The sequence below is a fragment of the Perca flavescens genome, chromosome 15 (genome assembly GCF_004354835.1).
Source record: "Perca flavescens isolate YP-PL-M2 chromosome 15, PFLA_1.0, whole genome shotgun sequence".
Taxonomy (NCBI): domain Eukaryota; kingdom Metazoa; phylum Chordata; class Actinopteri; order Perciformes; family Percidae; genus Perca; species Perca flavescens.
Window position 1 is genome coordinate 1,337,994 of NC_041345.1, and position 22,524 is coordinate 1,360,517.

At 41.3% G+C, this 22,524-nt stretch overlaps 1 protein-coding gene across 1 annotated transcript in view; it reads right to left on the reverse strand.

The window, feature by feature from the left end:
• Window positions 1–22,524, reverse strand: part of LOC114570152 (ral guanine nucleotide dissociation stimulator-like 1) — a 44,525-nt gene that overhangs the window by 9,504 nt on the left and 12,497 nt on the right. The window contains exons 2-13 of the mRNA XM_028600397.1: window positions 20,713–21,002; window positions 18,890–18,934; window positions 17,315–17,514; window positions 14,923–15,080; window positions 13,043–13,291; window positions 10,959–11,062; window positions 9,974–10,058; window positions 8,307–8,378; window positions 5,584–5,670; window positions 3,844–3,876; window positions 2,020–2,141; window positions 1,041–1,130 (exon numbers count right to left, since the gene is read on the reverse strand). Coding sequence (XP_028456198.1) covers window positions 1,041–1,130; window positions 2,020–2,141; window positions 3,844–3,876; window positions 5,584–5,670; window positions 8,307–8,378; window positions 9,974–10,058; window positions 10,959–11,062; window positions 13,043–13,291; window positions 14,923–15,080; window positions 17,315–17,514; window positions 18,890–18,934; window positions 20,713–21,002 — 1,535 coding nt within the window. The remainder of the gene's footprint in view (window positions 1–1,040; window positions 1,131–2,019; window positions 2,142–3,843; window positions 3,877–5,583; window positions 5,671–8,306; window positions 8,379–9,973; window positions 10,059–10,958; window positions 11,063–13,042; window positions 13,292–14,922; window positions 15,081–17,314; window positions 17,515–18,889; window positions 18,935–20,712; window positions 21,003–22,524) is intronic.

Consider the following 22,524-nt stretch of genomic DNA (forward strand, 5'->3'; position numbering starts at 1 on the left):
GGTGTGTCCAAACCTTTGGCCTGTACTGTACATGTATGTGTATATGTGTATATATATTTATTTATATATATATATATATATATATATATATATATATATATATATATATATATATATATATATATATATGTTAGGGCTGTCAATCGATTAAAAAATGTAATCGAATCAATTACATACTCTGTGATTAATAAATCAAAATTAATCTCATACATAATTAACGGTGCCTGAACCGATACTTTTTAAGAAAGTAAAAAAAGAAAAGAAAAAAGAAGGGTACTAAACAACAGTCTGTGACATTAAAGAAGGGCTTGTTTATTGCTAAGGCCATATGGTCAAAATTAAATGATTTGATAATAATCTATAACAATAACTTATTTCACTAGTAAATTGCTGTTGAAAGACAAAAACAACCACCAGATGGGAAAAGGACATTTACAATAACTTCAAATGCACCACGACGCTGTAGTTTACCAGTTTCATTGAACGCACCGTCTGTGTTGTTTTTCCGACAGCAGCTGCAGATTGTTAGCCTAGAAATCTAGACGTACCCTAGTGGCAGCTGGCTGGTCAGGCTAGCAGACTGTCAGCATTTTAACAGTGTTTAATCCAGCTACTAGCTAGCGCTAGGCTAACGTTAGCTGCTGTCCAGTATAGTGTTAACTAGCGTCAGGTGCAGCGGTGTTTGTGTTGCCTGTATCGTCCGTCTCAGAGCATCAGAGAGAAGAGCAGACATATCAGGGCACCAGATTTCGGTAGCCAGGGTTGGCAGGAAGAAGGAACAAGTAGCTAAATGTTCCCATCAATGATCCAGGCAACATGTCCTCGTCTCCCTCCTTCATTTTACAGTCCAATGGGGGCTAGAACTTCTCCGGGTCAAACCTCAATATGGAATGGATTAATCTGCGTTATTTTTGTTAACGCTTGTTATTTTGACAGCCCTAATATATATGTGTATGTATGTATGTGTGTGTGTGTGTGTGTGTGTGTGTGTGTGTGTGTGTGTGTGTGTGTGTGTGTGTGTACTACAGAGCTATACTCACGAGGAGAGTTTCTTGCTGAGCTTGCGGTGGCTCCAGGCACTCGGCGAACACGAGTCCACCGGAGGCTCCAGCTCTCTGGACAGTTCATAGCTGTGAGGACGACATCGGCGAAAACTTCAGTCCTCTTCCAAACATTATTACGTACGGAATAAAAAGTTGTACTTGTGACTGCTCTGTCAGTAGGGCTGCTCCCTCTTAGTCGACTAATCGGTCGTTTTGGTCTTAGTCAACTTAGATTTCTTGCATTAGTCATGTTTGATGCTGTTTTCATGTTGAATGACTGATTTTCAAGAAACATACGTCGGGGCAGGGGGAATGAGAGGGGGGCAGGGGGGGAATGAGAGGGGGAAACACCAGAGCAGGGGGAATGAGAAAACGCGGAAAATGAGACCAAAGCAGGGGGAATGACCAAACACCAAAGCAGGGGGAAACACCAGAGGAATGAGGGGGAAACGTCGGAGCAGGGGGAATGAGAGGGGGAACGCCAGAGCAGGGGGAACGAGAGGGGGAAACGTCGGAGCAGGGGGAATGAGAGGGGGCACGCCAGAGCAGGGGGAATGAGAGGGGGAAAACACCAGAGCAGGGGGAATGAGAGGGGGCAAACACCAGAGCAGGGGGAAACAACAGAGCAGGGGGAATGAGAGGGGGGGGAAACAACAGAGCAGGGGGAAGGAGAGGGGGGAACACCAGAGCAGGGGGAAGGAGAGGGGGGAACACCAGAGCAGGGGGAATGAGAGGGGGGAACACCAGAGCAGGGGGAATGAGAGGGGGGAACACCAGAGCAGGGGGAATGAGAGGGGGGAACACCAGAGCAGGGGGAATGAGAGGGGGGAACGTAGCAAAAGATAACCAAATCGTAGCAATGTTAATGTAGCCTAAAGCAGCTAAAACAACAAATGAATGGTAGCCTGTCGCTTTGTCTCTGTCTCTTGTAAGCTCGTGTGACTGTGGGCTCAAACAGGTTTTTGTTTTTGTTTACCTCTGCTGGTCAGTGAGCAGCTTGTGTCCCTGCAGCCAGGCAGCGATTCGGGGGTGATTGGGCAGGCTGTACTGGGAACAGGACGCCTGCAGCGCTCGGATCTGGGACAGGACCTCAAACTCCTGCAGGCAGAGAGAAACGACGAAGGATAAACACAAGACTAGGGCTGTGTGCTCGACTGAAGAAATGCTTAGGCCCCGTCCACACGTACCAAAACGATCTTTTTTTTTTTACCCGTCTTCCCTGGATTCGTTTCAAGAATAGCTGCGTCCAAACGAATCCACTTGTAAATGACTTAATACGCTACTTCATATGCCAGGCCTATAGGCGGCGCTGTTTCTGCTACAGAAATTCACCAAAAAACGGAGAAAAAGAGCATAGTCACTTCCACTTCCCATCATAACATGATTAGCTAGATTATAATTTTCTCTTAATACATCCGTGGACTATAATAACTTTCCCCACTGCTCATTTTATAAAGGCCGCCGCAAGAAAATGTGTCTTTGTTTACGTTGTATAATGTGCTGTTGGATTGCTTTTTATTTTGCATGATTGCAGCGCGCTAGCAGCAAGCTAACGTTAGCGCGCTAACGTTAGCTAGCTCTAACATCGGCAGTCAAACAAACATCAATGATCCATGAATGATGTCTTTTTAATAATCTATACGTTTTTCTTGCAGTAGCCTTTCTACAATAAGCCGTGGTAAAAGTTACTATAATCCGTTGAAGGAGTTGATAAGCAGACAGATTAGCTAGCTAGTTACTTCCACTTTATAAACAGATAGCCATAGCAGCTAACATTAATGTTACTTCGCTGCTGGAGGGGTCAGCTACTTTAGCGATGTTTAACTTTAGCTACATAACGTTAGCAATATATCTTGTGTAGAATCCAGAGGGAAGGGTCAGGGAGCAGAGACACAGTGTTTAGATGAAGTGAGTTGGTGTAACCATGGAGATGGGATATGCTCGCTTAGCTTCCCCACAGTTGTGCGTCAGCGGCCGTGGGAGAGGGTGTAAGAGACGGGTGTGGCGATGACATCATCAATACGGATTCGGATTCACCATCCATACGAAGCCAAACGAGAGCCGTTTTCAGATTTTTTCACCCTGAGACCTGGTTTCAAAAAAGTGCGTTTTCAGGCAGTGCGTTTGCAGGATTCGTCTGGACGGTCGGCCCAAACGATGCAAAACATGTTCGTTTGCACAAAAAAACGTTTCCGTGTGGACGGCCCCTTAGTCGACTAACACTCATTCAATTACATCGACTAATCGATTAGTTCAGGGGTGTCAAACTCAACTTCCCAGAGGGCCACACTGGAAAAAGAGACTCACACCAAGGGCCAGACATGGAGAGTTTATTGACATGCTTTATTTAAATCAAAAAAAAGTCAAACCTCTTTTATTGCATGTCTCTTATAGTCGTCGCACTCACAGCTCGGTCGACATAAAGCCCCAAAAAATTTAACTTAGTCATCCAAACGACTCAAAAACATCGGTCTAAAATGTATCGTGAACCTAAATTGATATGCGGGCCGGATCAAATTCTGCGAGTTTTTTTACACATGTGGATTAGTTGATTTAATTGACAGATCTGTAAATCTGAGTTTCTCTGAAAAAAACATCAGACATGACAAATAGACTAAAGAGATCTAAGCTGACTAAGACCAAAACCACCGATTAGTCCACTAATCCACTAAGAGGGAGCAGCTCAACACAAGTCTCCTGACATCGGTGTGTCCTAACACCTTTCTACTTTCTTTTCTTTTCACATAGTCAAAAACAAAAAGGGACCAGATACAAGATGACACAAAGAGGATCCACTTACCCTCCTCCTCTTCTCAAAGTTTATGAGCACACCCTGTCACAGGAGGAGATTAGCAGGAGGTTAGCAGAGCTCTTATTTATTGCATATATCAATGATTAATGGGATCATAACATCCCCGTTCCAGCATTCACAACAGCAGTAAATCAATGATTGATACATGTTCTAAAACACAGTGTAAGCAAAGACAAGAACCTGTTTAAGTGTTTATTTACACTTAATGAATTCACTTATATGAAAGGGAATCATATCATCCCGATACTTATGTCACGATACGATATAATGGCGATTTTAAACATATTGCAATATTCTGCGATATATTTGGTTTTTATTACCTTTTTTTACAACTTGAAATTGTTCCCAATTTCAAATGATGTCACCAGAAAGGAAACTTTGTCAACATCTGTTTTATCTAAAAAGATAAATTTCTCTGTTTGTTCATCTCATTTCAATTTTATTGCTGCAAAATGGGATTGTCAAGCAGACAAACTAACCAACACATACATAGTAAAAGATCGATACTTGGCGTCTGTGTATCGATACAGTATTGTATTATATAGTATTGCCACGGAAAATATCGCGATACTATGCTGTATCGATTTTTTCCCCCACCCCTAGTATGAGTGTATGTGTGTATATATGTGTGTATGTGTATGTATGTATGTATGTATGTATGCACAGTACAGGCCAAAAGTTTGGACACACCTTCTCATTCAATGCGTTTTCTTTTTATTTTCATGACTATTTACATTGTAGATTCTCACTGAAGGCATCAAAACTATGAATGAACACATATGGAATTATGTACTTAACAAAAAAGTGAAATAACTGAAAACATGTCTTATATTTTAGATTCTTCAAAGTAGCCACCCTTTGCTTTTTTTGATAACTCTGCAAACCCTTGGTGTTCTCTCAATGAGCTTCATGAGGTAGTCACCTGAAATGGTTTTACCTTCACAGGTGTGCTTTGTCAGGGTTAATTAGTGGAATTATTTCCCTTATTAATAAAAAAGCAAAGGGTGGCTACTTTGAAGAATCTAAAATATAAGACATGTTTTCGGTTATTTCACACTTTTTTGTTAAGTACATAATTCCATATGTGTTCATTCATAGTTTTGATGCCTTCAGTGAGAATCTACAATGTAAATAGTCATGAAAATAAAAAGGAAACGCATTGAATGAGAAGGTGGGTCCAAACTTTTGGCCTGCACTGTGTGTGTATATATGTACTGAATATATATAGGTCTGGTTCTCGACACAGCGGCCAATAAAGGCCGAAAAATGCCCAAAAAATAATCTTTAAAAAAAAGTAGTAAAAAGCTAAAGTGATTTTTTTTTGGGGATTATGAACGTTATTCTGGCTTCCTTATAGTATATAATACCTGAAAATTCTACAACAAAGTTTTTGCACTTTGTTAGATTACAACTACATATTTTTAAGCTGCATTATCATATTATCTTAGTGAGGACTCATAAATAACTACAAATAACTAAATCTGTTTATAATTTGTTACGCATTTCTGGATTTTTATATATATATATATATATATATATATATATATATATATATATATATGTGTATCGGATTTTTAAATCATCAAGTATTTGTATCGATATCGGCCTTAAAAATCCTTCATCGTTCGGGCTCTAATTACAACCCTGCCCACTACTTTTCTGGAATAAAATACATAATATGATGAGATATTTTGCTGTACAGTATTGAGTGTACAGTACGTTATGTACCTCCACAGTGTCTGGCAGAGCGGTGTCCAGCATGGTGAGGACGGTCAGATAGGTGCCCAGGTATGGAACCACGCCACTGGAGGTACTCTGCAGACACACATGTAAACACAGGGGTTAAAATGCCCATATTATTAAAAAAAAAATAATCACTTTTTCTGGGATTTGGGGTGTTATTTTGTGTCACTGGTGCTTCCACACACATACAAACTTGGAAAAAACTCATCCATGGTGTTCTGAGTGAGATCCAGTTTCTGAATGTGTCCTGCCTTCAGTCTCCTGGTGAGCTGGTCAACATCTGCACGGCTTTCTACGTCACTAGCCGAAACCAGGGGGCTAACCGTAACCTAAGTCTCCCAGCTAATCCTGCCTTGTACTGACTCCCAGCTAATCCTGCCTTGTATGTAGTCTTACCTAGCTACTGAGCATGTAGTCTTAGCTACTGAGCACAGTCTACCTAGCTACTGAGCACGTAGTCCCTACCTGAGCATGTAGTCTTACCTAGCTACTGAGCATGTAGTCTTACCTAGCTACTGAGCATGTAGTCTTACCTAGCTACTGAGCATGTAGTCCTTACCTAGCTACTGAGCATGTAGTCTTACCTAGCTACTGAGCACGTAGCCCTCACCTAGCAACTGAGCATGTAGTCCTTACCTAGCAACTGAGTATGTAGTCCTTACCTAGCTACTGAGCATGTGTGACTGGCAATAAAGATTTTACAGAAGTTGAGAGGTCTCACTCTGTAGTTAAAACAGAGACCTGAACACAGAGTGAAAAGAAGAGCTGCAGCAATGTGCAGTACAACAAAAATATGGGTAAATATAGGTGTTTTTTGATAATTAAACCATGTAAACCTATTCTGTTACAACCTCTGAATACAATTACGAACCTGAAAGCATAATATAACATAAACATCGCATTATGCAATAATCTGCCACATATTGTAATTAAAAACCTGAGCCCAATATGTAATAAATTTCTCCCCTGCAAACTGCGCAGTCTTTTAAAATGCGGGGTTTGCACTTTATTTTAAGTGCTCATATTATGCTCATTTTCAGGTTCATAATTGTATTTAAAAGGTTATATCAGAATAGGTTTACATGGTTATCAGAAAAACCATATTTTTGTTGTACTGCACATTGCTGCAGCTCCTCTTTTCACCCTGTGTTGAGCTCTCTGTTTTAGCTACAGAGTGAGACATCTCACTGTTGTAACATCTTTGTTGAGAGTCGCACATGCTCAGTAGAGTATGAGGGCCCTGACAGTACCTAGGTAAGGACTACTAGCCAGTCAGAAGTAGAGTATGAGGGCGTGCCCTGACAGTACCTAGGTAAGGACTACTAGCCAGTCAGAAGTAGAGTATGAGGGAGTGCCCTGACAGTACCTAGGTAAGGACTACTAGCCAGTCAGAAGTAGAGTATGAGGGAGTGCCCTGACAGTACCTAGGTAAGGACTACTAGCCAGTCAGAAGCAGAGTATGAGGGCGTGTCCTGACAGTACCTAGGTAAGGACTACTAGCCAGTCAGAAGCAGAGTATGAGGGCGTGTCCTGACAGTACCTAGGTAAGGACTACTAGCCAGTCAGAAGTAGAGTATGAGGGCGTGTCCTGACAGTACCTAGGTAAGGACTACTAGCCAGTCAGAAGTAGAGTATGAGGGCGTGTCCTGACAGTACCTAGGTAAGGACTACTAGCCAGTCAGAAGTAGAGTATGAGGGCGTGTCCTGACAGTACCTAGGTAAGGACTACTAGCCAGTCAGAAGCAGAGTATGAGGGCGTGTCCTGACAGTACCTAGGTAAGGACTACTAGCCAGTCAGAAGCAGAGTATGAGGGCCCTGACAGTATCTAGGTAAGGACTACTAGCCAGTCAGAAGCAGAGTATGAGGGCGTGCCATGCTAGCAGCTAGGTGAGCATTATAACGTTTGTCTCTGAAGTAAAGGTTGGACTACAATAGAGCTGTTTGGAGCAGTTTGTGAACAGTGTTTTCTGTTGGAGATGGTAAGTCCCTTTGCGGGGGACTTTGGGCTTGAGTTTTCTTCAAGTGCTGTGTAGTGGATAGACTTCATTAAAGTAGTAAGAAACTTTAAAGTGTTAAATTCAAGAATTAAATTTGGAGTAGGTGTTAATAGTTCCCCCACTTGCCACATCCGACTTTAACCCCTGTGTAAGCACACTGCCTGTTATCCAGCAGCAGCTTCCTGTGTCACTCTATGATTTTATTTTTTTATGCTTTCTCTCTTTCACTAAATGTGTTGAGATTTGCACGACTTTCACACGAGGCGAGTCCCAGTTACTGGAGCAGCAATGTGGGTTCATGTTACGGTCCAGGAGAATGTGCATATGACTCATAATAGGCCCCTGTCTAGTCTATTATTACCGTCCTATAATCCCGGTGATCTGGGGCCAAAACTTGTTCAACGCCAAGCAAGGCAAAAGATAGGTTTGGATATCTGCCGTGCCAGAGATACTCCACCCACACTAAACTCAGCTCTCCTGTGGCTTTTAGAGTTGTATAAAATGAAAGGGGATTTGCATTTTTCTTTTTGAAAAGCTGAATATAAATAAAAGATAAATAATTCCCACATTTTTGCTACATTCCTGCTGTGAAACTGCACATTTGATGTGGCAGAAAAGGCAGGTTGCTAGGTGCTATTATGGCACTGGGCTTCATATCATGTCTTCAAAAAATGTATCGCACGCTTTTCTCATCCTGAAGTATGTTTTACCATCTGTCTAGGGAATGGACACCGCTTGGATATCTTGGGAGAAACGTTATCCACGGTCGCTTGGCCTCCGTCCTGTCAAAGAAGGTCAGACGGAGCTATATTCAGTTGTAGGTCATATTTCAAGTGATTCAAATACAATCAAATACAAACAAATCTGGCAAGATTCATTTCCTCTGCATGCATGGGTCTTTATGGGTTTAAAAATGCAATTAAATGCATGCACACAAGCTTAACATACAACAGGTTTTTACATGAAGTACGAGAGCAAACTGTAAGCAGGCTTATGAAACAATTTCTTCAACACAATAATTATTATATAAGACTTATTATACATTAACTTGTGTGTCCTGTTTAATTATTATCTTGTGGAAGGGAGGGAGGCCACTTTGAAGCATTCTCTCGTAAGTTTGCTTTCAATATACCTGTCAAAAACAGCAATTATGCTTTAAGCAAACGTATGAGTGACTGTGTTTACAGAGATAAAAGCCTCCTTAATAAAAGGCTGCGCCTGAATACACTGAATAGTGAAAAGAAGGATACGTTAACAATGGCTAAACTAATCATAATATCTCTTTAGGAAGTGAATAGTAGTGCAAGTTGCTTGGCTGTTGTGTGTGTGGTAGACTGGTCTGTGTCTGATCTCTTGACTTCAGAGTCCGGTAACTGTAACCAGACACAAGTCGCCTCTGACGCAGTTTCCTAGAAGAGACTTCATGAAAGAAAAGAGGGAACACAATGTGCTGGAGGCCACTAGTCTCCCATTAACACTCTGCTGAACATCTCTGTGAATAATAACCTAAACTAAATCCATCCATGTGGTTAGGAGGATAATCATTTCCAAATATGTTTTCAATATGTTAAACTTTCTTTGTACTTTGTACAGTTCATATCCTGTTGTGTTAATGGTCACAACAATTCTCAATATTAAAAAGGCGGAAAAAAGGGTCTGTGTGCCGGGCGCCTGGTACTAAAGAGTTGTCCTTAGTGTCTTCATTAATCAGAGGTGTGTTTTGGGCGTAACAAGCAATCAACCAATCAGAGATCATCTCCCATTCATCAACCAATCAGAGATCATCTCCCATTCCCTTTAAAAGCCAGGCGCGTTTGGACCTTGGAGCATTGCTGTTAAGATGGAGGATTTGCACCGTAATATTTTTATTTGTAATCTTCTGCGTGTGTGTGTGTGTGTGTGTGTGTGTGTGTGTGTGTGTGTGTGTGTGTGCGTCCCTGTGTGTGTAACAAGCATAGTGTGCGCGTTGGTCAATGGTGCGATCACTTCCCGCTGCTTCAAGATAGTAATAATATAATACTCCCAGAATGCACCTGAACACACCTCCCTGTAAGACCAGCACACCCAGAATGCACCTGAACACACCTCCCTGTAAGACCAGCACACCCAGAATGCACCTGAACACACCTCTCTGTAAGACCAGCACGGCCACGGGCCACAGATGTGCAAAGACACTTGAGTCGGGGAATGCACTGCGCTGCGCCAAGTGCAAGATAGTAATAATCTGTAATTCCAGTATTGTGTCTTCTGCTGAAAACTGTCCCAATACTGGCTTTATTAGGGACTGTAGGTTGCAATGGCCTACGCAATGGTTTACACTGTAAACACTGAAGTAAATGTAGCCTAGATTTTTGTGCAACAAGCCTTTCCTTCTTACCTCCAGCAGGAGCTCTCTGTTGGTCAGGACACAGTTCTCATCGGGGAAGGTTTCCCAGAGGTTATCAAACGTGGCCATGCTCTGCCTACAACAACAACAACAACACAGAGGCTATATTTAGTACAAATGCAGCTATTTAGTCAAGTCAAGTGTATTTGTCAATTGCTCTGCCTTTTTCTGTTGTTTTATTGCGGTTGTATTCTTTATTTATTGCTGCTTTAATGTCTTTTGTATCCCTGTACGGTGTCCTTGAGTGCTGCGAAAGGTGCCTTTAAATAAAATGTATTATTGATATTATTATTATTATTATTATTATTTATTTATATAGCACATTTCATATGACAGCCGTAAACTCATGTGCTTCAAAATAAGAGCAAGCAAGAAAAAATAAGCAAAATTCATGCATGACAAAAACATAAAGGTTTTCCCTGTTATTCATGCATTTCTCCACATGATTTGTATATGCGAGACTGGAAGATGTCTGTAATCCCATATGGTATGGGCCAAATGTTTGTCATGCCACAGACATAAAATAAAACTAACAAACTAACTAACTTACTATAAGATAGCATATAAAATAAGTAGGTATTACATATATAGAAATAATAAGATAAGTCCAAAACCAGGTAGGCCTGCTTGAATAACTAAGTATGGTGTTAAAACGTCACTATGTGAGCCGTGACCAGATGTCCAAACTATCAACACAATAACATTAACTTTTGGTCTTGCTTTGGCTGTCTATGTTTCAGTTCTCCTTGATATATTATTATTATTTTTATTATTATTATAATAGCTTATTCAAGTGTTCATGACCTGACATACTGTAGATTATCAGAAGCAAGGCATTTGCTGACCTGTGCCGTCAGTGACATTGAATAGAACTTGATGAGGGTTCAAGATCCTGGTTAAAGGACGATTATGTAGAGACTGACAGAAGGCGCGGCCTTTGAAATGGTTGATAACAGCTAACAGCAGCCCTACCTACCTGCTAACAGCAGCCCAGGTCTTCCTCAGCCTGTAAACGGCGTTAGACTGAAGGGCCGACAGGATCGCCCGGAGAGAGGTGAAGTTCTTCAACCGCCGACAACCCTGCAGAGGAGACAAACTTTCATTCAGTATTCAGTCTGGCATTCACACAGTGTCTTATATGCACATTTGTAAATGTGGGTGTATGTATGTGGATGAATCTTTAATCTAGAGATGCCAGAGGTGTCAAAAGTATTCACATTCATTACTCAAGTAGAAGTATAGATACTAGGGTTTGAAAAGACTTTTGTAGAAGTTGGAGTATCAACTCAAGCTTTTTACTTAAGTAAAAGTGTAAAAGTACTGGTTTCAAAACTACTTAAAGTATAAAAGTAAAAGTAATGTAAGGCAGAGATCTTCAACAGGGGGTCCTCAGAGTCATTGCAGGGGGGCCTCCAAATTATTGTACATTTTTGAGTCTTTAAAAGAAATAAAAATAAAATGCCATAACATAATTCCAACATAGTATTAGCAAATATAAATTCCCACTGATGATAGGCTTACTGGCCTACAGGTAAGGTAGTCACTAAGATATCAGCCCACAGATACAGTTAATCCTAGATTTACTGTGCCACATATGTAACATTAAAATATGATTTATAAAATCATGCCAACAATTAATATTTTAATAGCTTATGAAAAAACGTACGTAAGAAGGCTTTAGGTTACCCTAACAGTTATTGTAGGCCCAGTTTAATATGCAACTTAATTTCATACAATATGTAGTAGGGGGTCCCTGCTACATCTCTTTAAGTTAAGGGGTCCTTGGCTTAAAAAACGTTCAAGACCCCTGATGTAAGGGGGGAATGCCATTAAGGACAACAGCTTAACTCTAAAACGCGGGGACAAAATCATATGACTATAATAATGTTACAGTATATTAAAATCATACCTGCAAACTCAGAAGGGCTGAAAAAGGTGACACGTAGGCTACATCTCTTCTGTGTTTTTCAGACAACGGCAGCTCCAATCTGGTGTCAGACTCCTCTCCAGTGAAATATAGACACACTTTTACACCGTTTAGCTCTCAGCATTTGATCATGTTTACTCCAGCTGCTAGCTAACGCTAGGCTAACCTGCTTCCAACTGTAGTGTTGACTAGCGTCCCGTGCGGCGATGTTCAGTTCCCTCTAACGTCCGTTTTCGGAGCATCGCGCAGGCACGTAAGGCACCGAAATCCGTGTTGCTATTCGGTCCGGTAGATAACGGTCGTCAAGGCACCGGTGGCGTATTAGCACCGGGTCTGTACAGGTGTTATGGATCGCGTACAAACCAATAGGGTGTCGGAATAGTTATGTTTATACTTCTTATCCAACCACAATCACATTCACTCTCTCCGGATGGAGCGATTTGGATAGGGTTTTTTGTGTGTGTGTTTTTTTGAACGATGACTGACGAGCTGGAATGAAAACAAGCCGAACTGAAATATGAGTAACGAGGCTATTTTTAAAATGTAGGGAGTAGAAAGTACAGATATTTGCGTGAAAATGTAAGGAGTAGAAGTAAAAAGTATGCTGTAAAATAATTACTCCAGTAAAGTATAGATACCCAAAATTTCTACTTAAGTAAGGTAACGAAGTATTTGTACTTCGTTACTTGACACCTCTGAGACATGCACCGATAGACCGGCCGCTATTCTTAACCAGCAACATGTCAGCTGTTTGGACATTCTTCAGCGTGTGGTCAGAAGATAACAAGTTTGCAATATGCAACACCTGCAAGGAGACAGTAGGGCGTGGAGGGACCACACCAATCACATTTCTTTAGTGTGATAGTGGATATGAAAAGAAGGAAATGGTTCTAACATTGCTCTTTAGATGTGTGTGAATGTCCCACACCAGGAGTCATTTATATAGTTCTATTTTATAGTGATGCATTATCTGTTCAAAACATGTTCTATTAAAGAAAAGATAGAAAATAAATATTTGTGTGTGCTGTAAAGTGGTTAGAAAAGATGAAATCGGAATCGGCCGGCTTAACTCAAAGAAAATCGGAAATCGGCCTAGAAAGCTCTACTTTAATTACTATTTATTCTTGACTGACCTGGGCCACTCTGACCCACTTCTCTATGATGCGGGCCCTTTGAGCCGGTGTAGTGGGAGGCCGGCCGGGGGAAGTGGGACTGGAGTTGGCGTCTGTCGGTGGGCAGAGCAGCGACACGATGACCTGGTTGGTAATGGCATTGAACTGCGCAACGGTGGCTCGGATGGTGGGAGACATGTTTTCTTTCTTGTCTCTTTGCGACCACACACAGCCCAGACACTGGTATGGCACCACTTTTACAAACAGAGCCTGAAACATAGTAAAAACCAGAAAAATCAGCCTTTAATATAGCCTAGAAATCTAGATGCACCATAGTGGCACTAACTGTAATCTGCAGCCACCGTCCGTCTAGCAACTCTCCGTTGGCTTGCGAGCTGGAAAAACCAAACTCTAGTCGGGCCAATAGAGAGCCGGTGGACCTCATGGGACCTTAAGTCAGAAAAAATATGAACGGTAGTGAACGGGGAGAGGCAAATTATTTTTTTATCCCGTTTGAATTGAGCCATGGATTACAAATATGATGTTCGTCAATTTAAAAGATAATTTTTCAACCGAAGAAAGTCTCAGTTAGCCGTAGGTTTGTCGTAGTACCACTTAGTTTAGTGTGAAACAGCTCAGTGGACTACATCTCCCAGTGGACTACATCTCTCAGTGGACTACATCTCCCAGTGGACTACATCTCCCAGTGGACTACATCTCCCAGTGGACTACATCTCCCGTTTCACATAATCTACCTCACCTAGCTTGATGCTTGGTTTGCTCGCTAGCTAGCTAGCTTAGCTCTGTTCAACAACACATGTAACGTTATCTTAACTGCTGTGTTTTATCCAGTCAAGTGTTTTCAGCAGAGAAGCTAAAGAACAAAGAGAGATCCTCTGATCATTAGAGTAACGTTACATCCCCGGTACGATACACACAGACATCGTAGCTTCAGAGAGACGTCATCCATGAAGTTTGTAGTCTTTAATACTTCAACAGTTTAACAATAAACGGAGACTTTTTTCAGTTGAAAAATAAAGTTTTAAATTGACGAACATCATGGCTCAATTCAAACTGGATCAAAAAATAATTATTATCACTCCATTGACACTCGTTCATATTTTTTCGAAAGATAGGTCCCATGGACCGGAAGTAGAAGGGGCGGGACTTCGGCTCTTTATCACATCGTGTATAGAGTGGGTGGGCGGGGCTTATGGCTGCTGCTGGTGAACAGAGGTCTTCTGGAAGACTTGGAGTTCAGCTTTTCTTTGAGAAAAGAACAAAGAACGGCACTGAAGTCATTCTTAAAACAGGAAGATGTGTTCGGAGTTCAAAGTTTAATCTATCAGCTAGCGTTGCGCTGATTGGTTGGAGTGCTATCCTATTGCGTGCAGAGGGAATTTGAAAGACAACAGTTTTTCCCGCCCCTCGGATTGAGCCCTGACCAATGGGGAGTTCCCACACCCAACATCTGGATGTGGGGCTGGCTGGTCAGGTTAGCTTTAATCATCAATGTAAGGCTACATCCACACTACTACATTTGGTTTAGAGGATGGATACCGGACAGATTCGGACATTTAGAAATGACGTTCAGGTTCTTGTCGGGCTCGGTCACATCAGCGCGATAAAGCATTGAACATTTTAAATGCAGCTAATAATCTGTTGACATTTCTGAATGCCTTCCTACAACTGATTAATAAAAGCTTTCACACACACAAACGTACATGTGTCATTAGTATGTGAAAAAAAATAGATTTTAACTGTGTCGGGCTCGGACAGAAATATCTTAATGCCTGTCGGGTTCGGGCCGGGCTCGGACAGAAAAATGCGGCCCGATCTGCACTCTGTAGATGGAGCCTAAAACAACAGAAATGCAACATAAAATATATCCTCTCACGTACAGAGTCCATTCGGGTCAGCTGTTCGGCAACGGCAGCAGCGGAAAAATCCATGATGCCACCTTGATCCAGAAAGTTTTCACATCCTGAATCCTCATCGCCAGAACCCTCCTCATCTTGTTCCAGATCTTCCTGGGCAGGACTGACATTTGTCGCCGTTTCTAAAGAATCAAACAGAGCAGAAGTCATGATATAATAAAGCTTTATCAGTTTATCAGTTATATAGGCCTTACTGGTCCCCTAATACTGTATCTGAAGTCTCTTTTATATAGACCTTAGTGGTCCCCTAATACTGTATCTGAAGTCTCTTTTATATAGACCTTAGTGGTCCCCTAATACTGTATCTGAAGTCTCTTTTATACAGACCTTAGTGGTCCCCTAATACTGTATCTGAAGTCTCTTTTATATAGACCTTAGTGGTCCCCTAATACTGTATCTGAAGTCTCTTTTATATAGACCTTAGTGGTCCCCTAATACTGTATCTGAAGTCTCTTTTATATAGACCTTAGTGGTCCCCCTAATACTGTATCTGAAGTCTCTTTTATATAGACCTTAGTGGTCCCCTAATACTGTATCTGAAGTCTCTTTTATATAGGCCTTAGTGGTCCCCTAATACTGTATCTGAAGTCTCTTTTATATAGACCTTAGTGGTCCTCTAATACTGTATCTGAAGTCTCTTTTATATAGACCTTAGTGGTCCCCTAATACTGTATCTGAAGTCTCTTTTATATAGACCTTAGTGGTCCCCTAATACTGTATCTGAAGTCTCTTTTATATAGACCTTAGTGGTCCCCTAATACTGCATCTGAAGTCTCTTTTATATAGACCTTAGTGGTCCCCTAATACTGCATCTGAAGTCTCTTTTATATAGACCTTAGTGGTCCCCTAATACTGTATCTGAAGTCTCTTTTATATAGACCTTAGTGGTCCCCTAATACTGTATCTGAAGTCTCTTTTATATAGACCTTAGTGGTCCCCTAATACTGTATCTGAAGTCTCTTTTATATAGACCTTAGTGGTCCCCTAATACTGTATCTGAAGTCTCTTTTATATAGACCTTAGTGGTCCCCTAATACTGTATCTGAAGTCTCTTTTATATAGACCTTAGTGGTCCCCTAATACTGTATCTGAAGTCTCTTTTATATAGACCTTAGTGGTCCCCTAATACTGCATCTGAAGTCTCTTTTATATAGACCTTAGTGGTCCCCTAATACTGCATCTGAAGTCTCTTTTATATAGACCTTAGTGGTCCCCTAATACTGCATCTGAAGTCTCTTTTATATAGACCTTAGTGGTCCCCTAATACTGTATCTGAAGTCTCTTTTATATAGACCTTAGTGGTCCCCTAATACTGTATCTGAAGTCTCTTTTATATAGACCTTAGTGGTCCCCTAATACTGTATCTGAAGTCTCTTTTATATAGGCCTTAGTGGTCCCCTAATACTGTATCTGAAGTCTCTTTTATATAGACCTTAGTGGTCCTCTAATACTGTATCTGAAGTCTCTTTTATATAGACCTTAGTGGTCCCCTAATACTGTATCTGAAGTCTCTTTTATATAGACCTTAGTGGTCCCCTAATACTGTATCTGAAGTCTCTTTTATATAGACCTTAGTGGTCCCCTAATACTGTATCTGAAGTCTCTTTTATATAGACCTTAGTGGTCCCCTAATACTGTATCTGAAGTCTCTTTTATATAGACCTTAGTGGTCCCCTAATACTGTATCTGAAGTCTCTTTTATATAGGCCTTAGTGGTCCCCTAATACTGTATCTGAAGTCTCTTTTATATAGACCTTAGTGGTCCTCTAATACTGTATCTGAAGTCTCTTTTATATAGACCTTAGTGGTCCCCTAATACTGTATCTGAAGTCTCTTTTATATAGACCTTAGTGGTCCCCTAATACTGTATCTGAAGTCTCTTTTATATAGACCTTAGTGGTCCCCTAATACTGTATCTGAAGTCTCTTTTATATAGACCTTAGTGGTCCCCTAATACTGTATCTGAAGTCTCTTTTATATAGACCTTAGTGGTCCCCTAATACTGTATCTGAAGTCTCTTTTATATAGGCCTTAGTGGTCCCCTAATACTGTATCTGAAGTCTCTTTTATATAGACCTTAGTGGTCCCCTAATACTGTATCTGAAGTCTCTTTTATATAGGCCTTAGTGGTCCCCTAATACTGTATCTGAAGTCTCTTTTATACAGACCTTAGTGGTCCCCTAATACTGTATCTGAAGTCTCTTTCCTGAAATTCAGCCTTGGTGCAGAACTACAGCCACTACAGCCAGTCCCATGATGAGCTTTTCCTTAGGATGCAAACAACCCAGAGGGTTTTCTCCTATCTCTGAATGTATCTTTGGTGTAGGCAATGCGAGAATATGCGGTGGAGGATCACCTTCTTTCTGTAACGTCACGAGCAGCGCCTCAGCTTGCCCAGCCAGAGAGCTAAAGTTGGGCTGGCTGCGCATGTTTCCGTAAACTGCAGCGCTGATCCGCAGGTGATCCAACAGCAGCCTGAGAGCCGGGTGCAGCGGAGGATCCCTGAAGTCCTCGCTGTACTCGTCCATCCATGTCTGGACGAAGGCCAACAGAGGGCTGAGGAGGCCAAGGAAGAATCATTACTCTTTAACTCAAGGTTCCTCAAAGTCCGTAGTGCTACTAATCAAAAGAGTGAGTTTATCAATTGTTATTTTGTTATTTGCCAATCGTTCCTGACCTCGAACGTTGAATAAAAATCCGATGCACACCTTTAAGTAATTCCTGTTTTATAGCCTGGGAAAACCCTGACAAACTTCTGGCAAATTTGAGATTTGCTCTGCAACTCATTCTGGTCAAGAGCCCATTCAAGCCCTAGGATTTTGCATCGGTAACAAAGGTTGACCAGGAAAACCTTGAATATTGCTTAAAAGTTATAAGTGAGTTGCTTAATTGTTATTTTGTTCCTGACCTCGAATGTTGAATAAAAATCCAATGCACACCTTTAAGTTCTTTAAGTGACATATTAGAAATTAACCACATAATAGTTTAAACCATAGGCGTAATTTACAGTTGGGATAGGGGGGCTTACAACCCCCCTAACAATCAAAACTGGCCAGTGCTACCCTCCCAAAAAATAATTACATAAATACATTTTCACCAGAAATTGTTGCAGAAATGTGAAGTGTTTAAAATTTCAATTTTGTTCAAAAGTGGAGATCTAACCCCCTCCCCCCAAAAAACATTTAGTGTACACACTAAAAACTACTGGGCTGAAAACAACCCAAAGTGGGTTAATCCCAACACAGTTCCTGGTCAATATAGGACAGAACACATGCTGGGTTGATTTGAGTCCATCCACACGTGTAAATGTTTTAACTAATGGTACTTTTATTTAATTGAAATGCACTTGAGATGTCTTTGCCTCTTTTGTGATTGTTTTGTGATTGCAAATTGTTGTTTTATGTAACTAACTTGTTCTGCTATCTTGGCCAGGTCTCTCTTGAAAAAGAGATTATATATCTCAATGAGACTAACCTGGTTAAATAAAGGTTAAAGAAAAAAAAAAAATTGACTTTTTGAGTTGGGTTGAAATTTTTACCCAGTATAAGAGTTGCTTCGCCTAACCAAAATGTGGGTCATTCTGACACCAATGTTGGGTTAATGCAACTCATTACTGGGTCAGGCCCACCAGCCCAAATATTGAGTTAAATTGATCCCTTTGTTGGGTTGATATTTGACCCATTCATTTAGTTATTCTTTCATCTATGAAATTCCTATATTTTTAATAATAATAATAATAATAATAATAATAATAATAATAGACATTGCATACACTTCATTAATGTCACTGATTTTATTGAACAATATTTAATTTACTCATTTAAAAAGAGAAAAACTGAAAAACTGGAATAACAATAACAAGCCCAATTCCCTTATCGTAAAAGTTAAGTCCTTGGTTTAAACAGTGTAATCTCAAAAGTGCTCCACCTACCTACTGTAGCATTCGCTGTTGTCCAGATATGAGGCAGCATTTTCTCTGTTGGGGGGAGAAAAACAAAACAGACTTAGCCATCCACTTCAGGCTGTTTTCTGAATATTCTTTAATTATTATTTGTTCAACTAACCGAGGCCTGACCTCGATACATGCTAACCACAGTCTCTGACCGCTGGGTGCATAATGAAAGCCTGGGGATAATGAGCACCTGCTAGCTACTTATTACTACATCAAAGCAGGCAGGAGGCGAGTGCTTTGTCAGGAAAATACAGCGTATAAAAAGATCCTGACAATGCACGGTGACTTTGCATGTGCAACAACAAGCCAAGTTGTTTCCCCCAGAATCTAGCACACAGCCTGTACTGTCTGATATACAGAGAAAGAGGCTAAACGTTAGCATTTACAGTAAGCTGACAGAGAAAATAGACACCCAAAGGTAGAGAGAAACTGAAGCAGACTGTGTGTGTGTGTGTGTGTGTGTGTGTGTGTGTGTGTGTGTGTGTGTGTGTGTGTGTTTGTGTGTGTGTTTGTGTGTGTGTGTGTGTGTGTGTGTGTGTGTGTGTGTGTGTGTGAGTGAGTGTGTGTGTGTGTGTGTGTGTGTGTGTGTCTCTATGTGTGAGTGTGTGTGTGTGTGTGTGTGTGTGTGTGTGTGTGTGTGTGTGTGTGTGTGTGTGTGTGTGTGTGTGACAAGCAACACTGTGTGTCTGTGGGTGTGTGTGTCTCTGTGTGTGTGTGTGTGTGTGTGTGTGTGTGTGTGTGTGTGTGTGTCTGACAAGCAACACTGTGTGTCTGTGGGTGTGTGTGTCTCTGTGTGTGTGTGTGTGTGTGTGTGTGTGTGTGTGTGTGTGTGTGTGTGTGTGTGTGTGACAAGCAACACTGTGTGTCTGTGTGTGTGTGTGTGTGTGTGTGTGTGTGTGTGTGTGTGTGTGTGTGTGTGTGTGTGTGTGTGTGTGTGTGTGTGTGTGTGTGACAAGCAACACTGTGTGTCTGGTGTGTGTGTGTCTGTGTGTGTGTGTGTGTGTGTGTGTGTGTGTGTGTGTGTGTGTGTGTGTGTGTGTGTGTGTGACAAGCAACACTGTGTGTCTGTGGGTGTGTGTGTCTCTGTGTGTGTGTGTGTGTGTGTGTGTGTGTGTGTGTGTGTGTGTGTGTGTGTGTGTGTGTGTGTCTGACAAGCAACACTGTGTGTCTGTGGGTGTGTGTGTCTCTGTGTGTCTAAAAATGAAAATTGAATATTGATATTATCTGTTTCCCACCTTGTTAAGTTATTGTTGATAATTATTGTGAGAAATCGTTAACATGATCAGTGTCTTCACATAGATGAGTATCATTAATCATTAATAATCATAAATAACTAAAAGCAAACTGAGCACATTTGTTATTTCAGAAGAGCAGGGCTGTGCTTGATTGAAGAAGTTCTTAGTGGACTAACACTCATTCAATCGTATCGACTAATCGATTAGTTGATTTAATCGACAGATCTGTAAATCTGAGTTTCTCCGCAAAGAGTCATGCTAAAAGCACCACTTTAATTCTTGTGTTTACAAGAGATGTGCTCGTATGTTTCTTGGAAATAAGTCATTCAGCATGAAAACAGCATCAGACATGACTAATGGACTAAAGAGATCTAAGTTGACCAAGACCAAAACCACCGATTAGTCGAATAATCGATTAAGAAGGAGCAGCCCTACAGAAGAGTGTATCAAACTGGTAGCCCTTCGTATGACTCAATAGCCATGAAGTAGCTCTCAGTTTAGAAAAGGTTGGTGACCCCTGGCATAAAGAAAAGCAGACAAACAGCGGTACACAGAGTCTGACTGGACCTGTGGAAGAGCAGCTCGATGAGCTCTGAGGTGCCGATGAAGGTTCTGTACGTGGAGAGGAAGATCCTGCCGTAGTCCAGTTCCTGGCAGTCCGGGTCCAGCAGCTCTTTCACCAGGAGGTCCAGGGAAGCCGCCTTTAGGTGCCGCACCTTGCAGGTTCGGTACTGCACGAAGGCGCAGCACGGGCTGTCCTCGCTGGCGTCGGGGGGGCAGGGGACGGGCTCCCGCCGCAGAGTGACCCCATAAACAGCTCCGTCCTCAAACTCCTCCCCCCACTCCTGCACTGGGTTCTGGGGAACGAAGAGGAAGGGAAATAATGTTAGAAGTTTTGAACGCTGAGTGTGGCTTAAAGGAACACACCGACTTATCGGGACTTTATCTTATTCACTGTAACCCCCAGAGTTAGACTAGTCCATACATACCCTTCTCATCTCTTATTGGGACTTTATCTTATTCACTGTAACCCCCAGAGTTAGACTAGTCCATACATACCCTTCTCATCTCTGTGTGAGCTGTAACACTGTCTGACGGTTCCAGCATTAGCTTAGCCTAGCACAGATCCTGCAGGTAACTGGTTCCAACTAGCTTACTGCTCTGAATTATGACAAAATGACCCCAACATGTTCCTATTTACATGTTGTGATGTTACGTTGTTTTTTGTACACGCTGTGACTCTAAAAATCACAACATGTAAATAGGAACATGTTGGTGTTATTTTATCACTTTTGTCACAATTGGGAGCAGTAGGCTAGTTGGAACCAGTTACCTGCAGGATCTGTGCTAGGCTAAGCTAATGCTGGAACCATCAGACAGCGTTACAGCTCACACAGAGATGAGAAGGGTATGTATGGACTAGTCTAACTCTGGGGGTTACAGTGAATAAGATAAAGTCCCAATAAGAGATGAGAAGGGTATGTATGGACTAGTCTAACTCTGGGGGTTACAGTGAATAAGATAAAGTCCCAATAAGAGATGAGAAGGGTATGTATGGACTAGTCTATATCTGGGGGTTACAGTGAATAAGCTAATTTCCCAATAAGTCGGCGTGTTCCTTTAACCGGACTCCGCCACAATAAATGACCCATATGGTTGTACAGTTTGGAGGACTTGTTGAAACAGGGACCTACACTTAAAAACTAAAACTTCACATGCAGGATACCTTTTAAAAGTAAATACAGACGTAGGGCTGGGAAAAAAATCGATTTGTTTTAAAAATCGAGTTGGTAGGTCAAATCGATTCATATTTTTTAAAAAATCGATTTTTTTAATCCAAATACAGTATAAATAATTTGGATGTTTAACAATCTTTGTTGCACACTGCACAGTGAATTTTCACTTAGAGAAAGGGTTTTGCCTTTGCAATTTTGTTTATGTTGTTTATATTTTTAAAATATATTTACAGTTTGCAGTTATTTTGTTTTAAATGGAAGGGGGAGGGGGGGGATTATCGAGTTTTTTATAAAAAAAATCTTTTTAGGGAAACAAATCGCCCAGCTCTATACAGAGGTGGTAATACAGTGGGAAATACACCTAACCTGACTCCACCAGATGGATCGCTTCCCATTTGCTCGGCATATCCATGTGGGAACTTTCCGTTGGAGAACTTTTGGGAAGGGGAGTGAAAATCCTGGATAGCTGATTGGATAAATAGTTGGCTATAGTTGGTGATAGACGGGCCAAATCAACCAATCAGATCAAACTCTTGGCAAAAACCAGTCGGGAGAAGAGCAAAAACATCTTTTCTTTCGAGAAAAGCCTCCATTGCCGTTTTTTTTTTTGCTCTTCTTTCAATGAAGGAATACTTTCTAATTC